Source organism: Vanellus vanellus, assembly GCF_965231255.1.
Source record: "Vanellus vanellus genome assembly, chromosome: 10".
Taxonomy (NCBI): Eukaryota; Metazoa; Chordata; class Aves; order Charadriiformes; family Charadriidae; genus Vanellus; species Vanellus vanellus.
This window is the reverse complement of record NC_138915.1, coordinates 8893240-8903804: the sequence shown is the minus strand read 5'-3', so window position 1 is coordinate 8903804 and position 10565 is coordinate 8893240. Positions and strand designations below refer to the sequence as shown.

The following is a 10565-nucleotide window of genomic DNA, read 5'->3' as shown; positions in this document are numbered from 1 at the left end:
AACTGAAAGAGGAAGGGTTTGGTAGGAAGAGCTAACATTTTTTTATTAGATCAACTGATGTCACTGGAAAAAATCTGACAATGTTCTAGCGCAGAACTCCTTAGTATTCAGCAAAAGGGACTGAGAGCCCCTAGAATTGTCTCTTTGTTTGCTCAAGCTCTATCAGATGGTGTAATAAAAGACATCGCTCTCTACAAATGCCAGCTCTCTTATATAGGAACGGTCCCTCCACACTGCAAATCCAGTCACAAACGTTATACATCCTTCCCCCAACCATGGGAAACCATGACTTGAAATAATGCCCTGTCTCACAGCTGCTCTTTCTCCTACACCATCTCCTCTGGGGCTAAGCTCTAACCACGCAAAACCACTTACTAATTCTAAGCAAGTAATTAACAGCTTCAAGGCTGATGCTGCACAGCGCTGCTTGTTTGTTGCTGGGAAATCTCATTTCAAAAGCCAGAACCTCAATGTCACTTGGCACTTCTGCAAGATCAGGCCTTCTGATGTGGTACTGGCCCCAGTAACCACGGGCCCTTCCCTGCTCCAGCTCTTTTTCTGATCATCTGTTTCATATCTTCCTCTTTGATACATCACCATGGCAACAACCATTGAAAAAAAAATATTCACAAGCAGGTGGTTTTGTTTTTAAATATTATCTTTTTAGTTTTCACCTTTCCATCTCTGCACATGTTGGGGGGGATTCTTTATCTCCATCTGCCACTAGATGGTATTGCTTCAGCGGGCACCTTCCCGGCTGCTCCGCACCCCTGCCGAGATGCAGACCCCCAGAAGAGCAGGGGCCTCCGCGGTCCTGTGCCGCAGAGCACCCTGTCCGCACAGGCTCCCTTCTCAGCCTGAATTTCAAAATGTGCCCCCTATGCCAAATGAGCCCAAATGAACAAAGTTTGGCAGTTACACAACAGGTTGCATTTTCATGTTGCCTTTAGTCTCTTACGGGCCAGGCTGCAAGGCAATTCACCGGGACCGGCTAAAGCGGCTGCAGCACAAATGAAGGAGGAGAAAAAGAAACTGCTCCAAGCACTTGGAGGTGCGTGGCCAGAATTACCAGACTAATAGGCTTTCTCACTCCACTTGCTGGACAAACAGGAATCCCTTCACCAGCCGGCAGTTCTCTCCATAGAGTTCGCCGCTGGGACAGCATCCCAGGAAAGGAATTGCTCTGTACGGGCTTTATTTTCCATGTTCTTCAAGCATCCCCTGGCGATTGTTTTTCAGGAAAATGTCTTAGAATAGCAGATCTTTGGTCTCAGGTAAATTGGCAGCTTCTTGTGCTTGCAGCACAGTTTCTGCTTGAGGGCAAATTTTATATTTGTTCTATAAACCAAAAGGTAAGACAGGTCTGTGGTCTGCCTGAAACTTCAGAATACTTGACATATAAAACCTGAAGCAAACTGACAAGACTTTGTATGCTCCAGATCTTTTTAAAATAACTGACACGAAAATGCAAATAAAAATCTTTCTTCTCACAGTTGTGAAATTTTTTAATAGTTTTTTATTTCCCTTATGTGCTTATGAAGGAAAAGCAGTTAAACATGCAGGAAATCATTCAGCAAAATTGTTATTAGTCTAGTAGATGAGAGCATCAGTGTGATGAGGTATGAAGTAATTTTATATTAAAAATTAATGACTTGGGCTGTTAAGCCTTGAGTGATTTGCTACTTTCTAATGATTGATATGCATCTTCATGGTAAGTTTATATGATGTGAGACTTATTCCACTTTTATGTTTCCTTGGTTTGTTGTTTTGTTACTAAACTGTCTTATGTCATTGCTTTTCCTACTGGGGAAAGAAACAGGAAAGTCAAAACCAAAGTGGAAAGAACATCATGTATCTAGTGATTAAATGTTCACTGCACCTACATTCATATTTTTCGGTCATCTGATTTATATCTTAACTATGCATGGATTTTTTTTCCAAATTATTTTTGTTCACTAAGTGAACAAATAAGAATAAACAAAACCTGCTCACACATTTGGGCTGGATTTTGTAAGTGGCTAACAAGAGTTTAATTAAATGTTTTTAAGAACTAGTTTGCAGTTTTAAGCTCATGTTACACAGCAAACCCTCCTTCCATCCCCATCCAACTGGGTATGGACTACAGGGCAGCCCCTGGTCCACAGCAGCCCCTCATGCAAATTGTCTCTCTTGCTGGCTCAGGCAGCAATGGAATCAAATGAGAGGAGGGCTGTCATGTTTTAAAAGAGCATAAAATCGGTTGGTTTATAGTGAAAGTGTGACCACGAGAGCCAGGCGTTCCTCTGTAAGAACTGAATAACTGTGCTGCATCTTAACAAACAGGAGGGAGCCACCAGCTGAGCTACGTTCATTGCTGGAAAAAAAAAAATGCTTCTAACAAAATTCACCCTCTTTCTCACATTTACTGGAGAAAACATAATAGAAGGCCTCACTATTCACAATCAGAGGGGACAAAATCAGCGCTGCAGACACCGTTGCTCCTTCTCTCCCACCTGTACCCACTGTAGCTGCTGGTGCAGCGTCGTGTCCATTGCCTGTAGCCCAGACAGGGAAAATTCACCCTGAGTAAGCTCTGAGAGGCAAGCTCACGGCAGGAGTTACCAAGAACGAAGTGCTTATTTCCTGATCTTACTGCCAGCAAGGAAAACAACCCTTTCTCACATTTCTTCCCTTCCAGAGTCATAGGTAGCAGGATGCTGTGCTGGCCCGTGAGAGAAAGAAGAGCCCATGTGCCGTGCCATGTGCTGTGTGGCACTGCAACAAGGAGCAGGGCAGAGGCCACAGCACTGGGCTGCAGAAACGCTGGATGTCTGCGCGCTGCAGGAAAACATGAGGAAAGAGTCGTGTGTGGAGTCAGTGACTCACACAATTAAGACTTGGCATGGCTGAGTGGCAAGATAGCGACATGGTTTTACCATAAAAGGGGCAAATATGTTGTTGCTGTGGTATATGAGATTCAATTAAATGGCAACGTTCAATTAAACATTTTCCAGAGCTAATGTTTGAAGTTGCAATGCTTTGCATTCCTGCTAGAGCTGTTCATTGAGTATAAACAATTAATCCCCTTGCAAATGAGGCTGATTGCATAGCCCAGAGATCGTTAACACTCCGGTCTTGTTGAAAAGCTGGGTTCAGGTCCATACTTTGGCGAGTATTTAAGCAGACTAGCTTCAACGGGAATGTGAATTAATAGCTTAAACAGAGCATTATCTTGGAAATGGTTAGTGCTCAGCCAGTATACAGAACAGGGAAATCTGCCTGAGTCCCTGGCCTCTTGTTTGCAGCGCCCATTAGTTACACCGGGGACTGTTTCTCTCGGATTTTGACCAGAAATTTTGTCTTTGGCTGGAGGAGGAATTTTGATTAACTTTAGTTCCAGGAAAGCAGGAAACCTGTAAGAGAACAAACCTCCCTCCTAACAGGACAACACAGAGAGACTTTGCAGTTTCCCTTTAGAAAATGCCTTAGGCCTTGTCAGTGTTTTTTCACTAGTGTTCTGCACCAGCAAGTTTATCAAAACATCTCAGTAACATCTTTATTTTTTTGGCACCAAGACCACTGCCGTGTGCTGGAAAGCCTTGACCTGCACCCAATACATCCCCAAGCCGGTGTGCTCCACTGCCGTCTCGCCACGCACACTTCCCATCTCCCTAGAGGAGCACGCACAGGTGGCACAGACCGCGCTGCTGTTTCAAGGCCGCAGTGTGAGCCCAGAGGCGACACTGTCCAAGCACAACAGACACCATGGCTGCCGCCTAGACCCCTGCCTAGCAGGCGCCGCCCGCCATCTCCCCGCGCCCTCCGTCCCGGCTGGGCAGCCATGGCCGCCGCTAGGCCGCCGCTAGGCCGCCGCGGCCCCGCGGTTGCTATGGAGACGGCGGCGCGCGACCCTGCCGCCCTGCGCATGCGCCCGCCCCCTCCGGCGGGCTTCCGGCACACCAGGAGCTTCGTTAACGCGGGGCGTCAGCGGTGGCGGCAATGGAACGCTACGGCGAGGCGGCGCTGAACGCGGCCTCCGTGCCCGACTTCAGGCAGTAAGTCTCCGGGGGGGGGGGGGGGGGGGGAGGTGAGGAGGGGAAGGGCCTGGCGACGGGAGGGCGGGAAGGCACAAGCACCGGCGCCGCTGCGGGGTGGCTGGGCCTGGCGGCGGGCCGCAGCCTGTCCGGGAGAAGGGGTGTCTGCTAGGCCGCGGCGGGCCGGGGTGCTCCCGGTGGCGCCAGCCCGGGGCAGTGGCGGAAGGTGGGGGGCTGCAGCCGTTGGTGAGACGGGGGGAGGGGCAGCCCGAGGCAGGGGGAACCGGAGAGAGTGGAGGAGACCTTGGGTTTCCCTTGGCCGTGCTGCGTAACCCAGGGCGACCCCGAAACCCGAGCGTGGAGGCTGGTCTGCCGTTAAAAGCTCCGTGTTGGGGCTGAGGTTATCCACGAATATGTGTTTTTGCTGCGTAGGGAGGCGATGAGCGTGTGTTAGTATAAGAAAAGCGTTTGTCAACAGTGGAGTTTTTAACTTTGGCCAATAAGCTGGAGGTCGTCTTACTCTTCTATCGGTAGGTGTTAAATAGGGAATAGTTTCTAATTTCTATAGGGAAAGTTTGAATGGGGTTATGCTTTCCACCCCGACAGATTTTGAGACAAACTTTAGTAAAGGAAAAGATTCTGAATGTCTTTTTTTAAGCTACTTAATGTGCTACCTACGTGTATGGCAGTACATTGTCAGTGAAAAGCGCTGTTGAGTTTAGTGTAAAAGCTGTGTGTGGCTGCACATCGCTATCTCTTGATGACTGTCAGAGGATGAGATTATTTTTTTCCTCATTTTTTTTGATTTTTCCAAAGAAATGTCAAGGATAAAATGTGATTTCGAGCAATATACTATGGCACAAATATGTCTAGACAAAAACTTGTACAGTTTTTTATGCAAAAAATGCTGTGAAGGTGCCTGAGCGTTTTAAGAGTTATGTATCCCTGATGTGACTTGTTTTTTATGCATGTTTGTGTTTCAAAGCTTTAAGGACACGTGCCATTGAATCTGGTAGTCCTTGAAAGTCAGAAGGATATTGCTTGGCTTACGTGTTTACTTCAGCGTAAAATAATGTAGTCGGCCAAGCAGAGCGAGTGAAAACTGGTGGAAGCTCACACACAAACCCAAGCTCTATGTGGTGTTTTGTTGATACAAAACCTGTTTTAGCAGATCAAGTTCAAGGAGACCTCTTCAATTACATAATCCTTCATTGTGATTCTCTTGCTCAAGATCTTCCAGGTTTAGGTGTGTAGAGGCAAAAAAAGTTACTAATATTTTGGTGTATTGGCTCCATGTTTGGATTATTGCTACAGTTATTCCAATTTTCTCAGTGAAAACTGAGAAATTATTTTAAATAGAGGAACAATAACTAATAAAAAGGAAGTTCACTTCCAACATTAAGCTGTTAAAGTCATTCTGTGTACTTCCCTCTGTGTAGGATTTGTCATTTTCCGAGGCTTGTATTTTTTTTTTTTTAAAAGAGGGAACTTGGCAAGTTTTAATGTAGAATACTGTCATATGACAAATATGTGTGTATCTATTATTACATATTTAATAATTATGGAATATTACACTGATCAGCATATTAATGTGAGCCCCCTATGTTGTTAATGCTTTCAAAGCAATAACAGGGAAGATCTAAATACTGTTTTTAATCTTGTTTGTGAGCTTTGACTGGCAAAATCATTACATCATTTCAAATACTGTGATTTTTCTATTGCAACCAACAACTCCATACTCAAAGTCTTTATCACTTCCAAATGATATACATATGCAATTCTTGAAAAGTAATTGGCTTCTGTTTGGGACAAATTCTTGTCCTGTTTCAGGCATATATATTGCGACTTTCTTCTATGTGTAACTTTTCTTATTTATTTCAGAAATGAGGGTTCATTAACATCAACTTTAAGAACACTTCTATTCTTCACAGCTCTAATGATCACATTACCTGTTGGGCTATATTTTTCATCAAAGGCTTATATATTTGAAGGTAATTCTGTTTCTGCCAATTAGCGTTACTATTATAAAAAGAGGAAAAGCACAATCTTCTAATAACATCTTTGTTCTCCTTCCTGTTTTGAGTATTTGTTTCCTTATGCAGACTGAAGGCCTTGTAATGTCTAATTAGTACAGAAAATTATATAAATGGTCAATGCATCCTTCCCTACAATGTGGTCTGCGATCTAATATTTGCTGTTTGTTATCCAGTGGTTTATCTAGTATACAGGTGCATTGTTCCCCTTACCTAAAGGGTAGCGAACACCACCCTGCAGCATCAGGGATGTATTTCCTGCAGGTGTGGCAAACTAATTGTGTATTCAAGACAGAGTAATGTTGCTTACTGGGTTTATTTTTTGTTTTTTAAAACATACCTGCATTTGTAAGTGTAAACCAGTTAAGTTATATATACCTGGTTTCAGATATCGAATGTGGTGGCTTGTAGAGCTTTCTTTTAATTAAAAAAAAAGAAAAACAAACAAACAAAAAACAAAACAAAAAAAAAAGCCAAAACAGAGATTTTAGCTGTTTGGAGTTCTGTCAAACTGCTAACAACCAGCTGCATTCTAGTCTTGATTCTGCAAGGCTTTAATAACTTACTTCTCTCCTGCAGTATTAGGATCTCCTTCAGAAGTGGGGAGGAGGGAGGGAAAAAGCTCCTGCTTTTAAGAACAGTTTGTGAATATATAACTGAGTTGTTCCAAGATGAGTCTCCTTTGGTGTGTACTGTTGTATGTAGTTCCGAAGGCTGAAGCTGAAAGCTTGTTAAGTAACTTTCAAGATCCTTTTTTCCTTTTTAGCATGTGTGGGGTTTTTGGGGTTTGGTTTTTATTTTTATACCTGAGGTGTAGCAAGCTGACCCTTAACTTCGCTGTGTCAGTTAGTGGCAAGATCTGTAAGCACTGATAGGATTGAGTTTGTGTTTGAAGGATGGTATTTTTGGTGTGGTGTAAAGTGTGTGGTTTTGTTTGGTTGGGTTTTGTCTTTTGGTTTTTGGGTTTTTTTTAATGAATGAAGAGAAATGATATTTTGGTATTTGATCTTTCTGATTTCTGAAGGCTTATTTCATGTGAGATGCATTCATGTGTCTTAATTGGTGAGGAATTGCTGGGTTTTGGTCTGAATATGGAAGGTAGAAGTCCTCTAAATTTAATTGTTGTTCTACTGTTTTATCCCGTTCTAGTGGCGAATAAATTATATAATTATTCCCCTCCCCCCATTTTCCTGCCCCACAAAGAGAGTTACACTTATGAAAAAAGGATGTTGAGGTTTATTTGATGCTAGAAAACTGGGAGATAGTAACAGAAAAAGTGAATGTTATAGAACTCTAAGATGTTGACTTCAAAACCAGGGTATTTTATCTTAAGTACTGAATAATTGCAGTGTTGCTTTATTCCAGAAATAGTTTCAAGGTCTGTAATTATCATGGTGAATTCTTTCCGATAAATCTTTCTGAGCTCAGTCTTTTGATACAGGAGTAAATATAACTGGCCTTTAGGAAGAATTGTGATTTGCCATTTCAGTGTTCCTAATAATTAATGTTCTTTACTTTCTTTATTTTCTCAGGTACCTTAGGAATGTCCGACAGAGACAGCTATTTTTATGCTGCCATAGTCGCTGTAGTTACTGTTCATGTGGTACTTGCTCTCTTTGTATATGTAGCGTGGAATGAAGGTTCTCGACAGTGGCGGGAAGGCAAACAGGACTAGAATGAAGATCATCGTCATGTGATGCCTACAGACTGTAAATTAAATTTTTGTGAGCTGAAGAAAAAGCATTCTTCAAAATGTATAATACATGTGTACAAAGATGAGGCAAATGCCTCAACTCTGGTTAGAATAAGACTTGTGCTCATCTTGAATGTGTACCGGTGTTTTCTTTAATGCTGATGGAAGTTGTTCTTTAGCCAGGCTCTACTAGGTTGAGCTGAGGAGGTCTTCAGCTGGAATTAGAATGAAATAATTATATATTTCTTAAAAAATCTTGTAGCTACTTTTGCCATTCCTAGTATTTTTCTGGCTTGCTCTGAACATAATATTGGCATGAAGCAAGCGTTAAGTTTTCAAGTAATTAAATTGCTAGTTAAAAAAGCTACAATACTCACTTTCCAACTACAGTGGAAAAGATGGGATTTCACTTTGCTGTGGATAGTTTCCCAATTTATGGGTGTTGTGGTTTAACCCCAGCTGGCAACTAAGCACCGTGCAGCTGCTCATACATTCCCCCCAACGGGATGAGGGAGTGACTTGGCAGACTAAAAGTGAGAAAACTCGTGGGTTGAGATAAAGACAGTTTAATAGGTACAGCAAAAGCTGCACGTGCAAGCGAAGCAAAACAAGGAATTCATTCACCGTTTCCCATTGACAGGCAGGTGTTCAGCCATCTCCAGGAAAGCAGGGCTCCATCACACGTAATGGTTACTTGGGAAGCAAATGCCATCACTCCAAATGTCCACCTCTTCCTTCTTTGTCCCTCAGCTTTTATTGCTGAGCATGACATCACATGGTATGGAATGTCCCTTGGGTCAGTTGGGGTCAGCTGTCCTGGCTGTGTCCCCTCCCAACTTCTTGTGCACCCCCAGCCCTCACTGGTGGGACGGTGTGAGGAGCACAAAAGGCCTTGACTCTGTGTAAGCACTGCTCAGCAATAACAAAAACACTTATGTATTATGAACACTGTTACATAGCCCCATACTAGCTACTACGAAGAAAATTTACTCTATCCTAGCAAAAACAAGCACAGCGGGACAGACATGATGAATATATTTCTGAGTTTAGAAGTAATTGCAAAAATACAATTGGTCAGAAACTCAGGTCATGTTTTTCTAATGTGAAATACAAAGGTTTTTTTGGTTTCATGTGTATTTTTTTATTACAGTGTAAAATTCACTCTTTAATTTCTTTTGGGGAGGATTGTGTATTACTGTATAGCTTATCTTTCCACTCGTCTACAGTTAATCTTGATGACACAAAGGAAATGGCATAGCATTTTTTATATGTCTTTAAATCTATGTATCTCCTTGATAATTGCTGAAGGATGTAGTTGGATTTCCTGTGGTAATGTCAGTAACTGCCACTCTAATGGCTAATTGAGGAATGAGCAAGCTGTAGCCATCTGCAAATGTTGTCCTTTATGAAGCAAAACATAAGGGTGATCACATGGAATATTTGTTTCTCTTCATAAATATTGACTTGTACACTGTGAAATGATACAAATATCGATTGTTTTCTTTTTTCTTGGTTGTGTGTAGAAACTTTCTGTAGTCAAACCATAGTGAGATTTTTGTGTTGTAGGATAACCTGAATTTCGTTTCACTGGTGGGCTGTTGTTAGCAAGCTTTTTAGTCTGTAGATAAAACATTTTTCTGAGGGTTCTAGCAATGCATAGAACTTTCCTAACACTGATGATTGCTGTTAAGCTGTTGTGCTTGAGGTCGTTCTGTTAATTTGAATTTTCCAGTTTGTTGTATTAGTTGAGCCTTTTTTACAAGTGTTTTGCTTAATATAGGGCCTGGAATTGTTTTGATGCTACATTTGTCCATGGTGAAACTTACCTATACCTGTAAATGAGACAAAAATCGGCTATCCATACCTGATGGCTTGAGGAATGTGTTCCCAGGTCTCATTCCTCTCATCTCCACCCCCATCCCAGGTGTGTGTGAGCAAATACACCATGTCACACTAACACAAATCAATTTTTACATTTTGTTTCTGAAACACTAACTTTTCTCATCCAGAAGCCCATTGTCAGGTTGCTGCCAGCAAACTGGAGAATGGTCTCGTAGTACTTGAAACACAAATTTAGTGTTGAAATAGCAAATTTACCATATTGGCTTCCTGTTTTCCAGTATACGGATTGTATATTGTAGAACAAATACTGCCTTTTAATAAAGAACTACCCTGCAATACAAGATCCAGTAAACAGCCACTTGTGCTGAACAGGTTTTGAATAATCACTTTAATACTGCTCACATATTACAACAATGCTCAGCTTACAACAAATAGATCAGGTGTAGCACTGTTAAGTAGCTTTTAGTTTTTTACTCCATTTATAGTGGAGAATAAATAGGAACATAGCTGTCACGCTTTACTAGCTGGGTCTCGTGCTATATGTATTCTATGTTTCACATAGCAGGATCCCTACACAGTAAGTTAATTTTATAGGAATAATAGGGAAATAATTGCTTATTATAATTGTTTAGTTAGGAAAAATCTGAAAAGTTTGACCTGTGCTGTAAGTATAGGCACTATAATGTCTCAGCAATTGGGGGTAACGAGCTGAGCATTAATCCCTCTATTGATAATGCTTTAATCCTCAATGTTCTCCTTCAGAAAAGAGGCAACACACGAGTCTCTGCATAGTGACAGCCATGTACTGGGTTTTATGTTGCCTATGCTTGGAAGCTGAAACGACCACTCAGGTAAGTGGTGCAATGAAAACAGTCACGTGGTGGAATTACACCATGACTAGGGGGCTCAAGGGACAGAAGCTGCAGCCATACGATGTGGAGTGTACATGGAGTAGATGCCCTTCTGGGACTCCTGTTGTGCCTT

General features: G+C 42.2%; 1 protein-coding gene across 1 annotated transcript; it reads left to right on the top strand.

Annotated features, from left to right (window-relative positions):
* The first annotated feature begins 3919 nt into the window (after window positions 1-3919).
* On the top strand, window positions 3920-7873 carry VMA21 (vacuolar ATPase assembly factor VMA21). The gene is made up of 3 exons (XM_082488347.1): window positions 3920-4034; window positions 5895-6004; window positions 7579-7873. Exons 1-3 carry the CDS (start codon window positions 3979-3981, stop codon window positions 7719-7721), a joined length of 309 nt encoding a protein of 102 aa, XP_082344473.1. The 5' UTR covers window positions 3920-3978; the 3' UTR covers window positions 7722-7873.
* The last annotated feature ends 2692 nt before the right edge of the window (window positions 7874-10565 follow it).

Bases quoted from the DNA above. Each gene is read 5' to 3' on its own strand.
- VMA21 (XM_082488347.1), top strand. From the start codon at position 3,979: ATGGAACGCTACGGCGAGGCGGCGCTGAACGCGGCCTCCGTGCCCGAC. The intron at 4,035-5,894 runs GTAAGTCTCCGG...TATTTATTTCAG, and splicing joins TCCGTGCCCGACTTCAGGCA to AAATGAGGGTTCATTAACAT. The intron at 6,005-7,578 runs GTAATTCTGTTT...TTATTTTCTCAG, and splicing joins AAAGGCTTATATATTTGAAG to GTACCTTAGGAATGTCCGAC.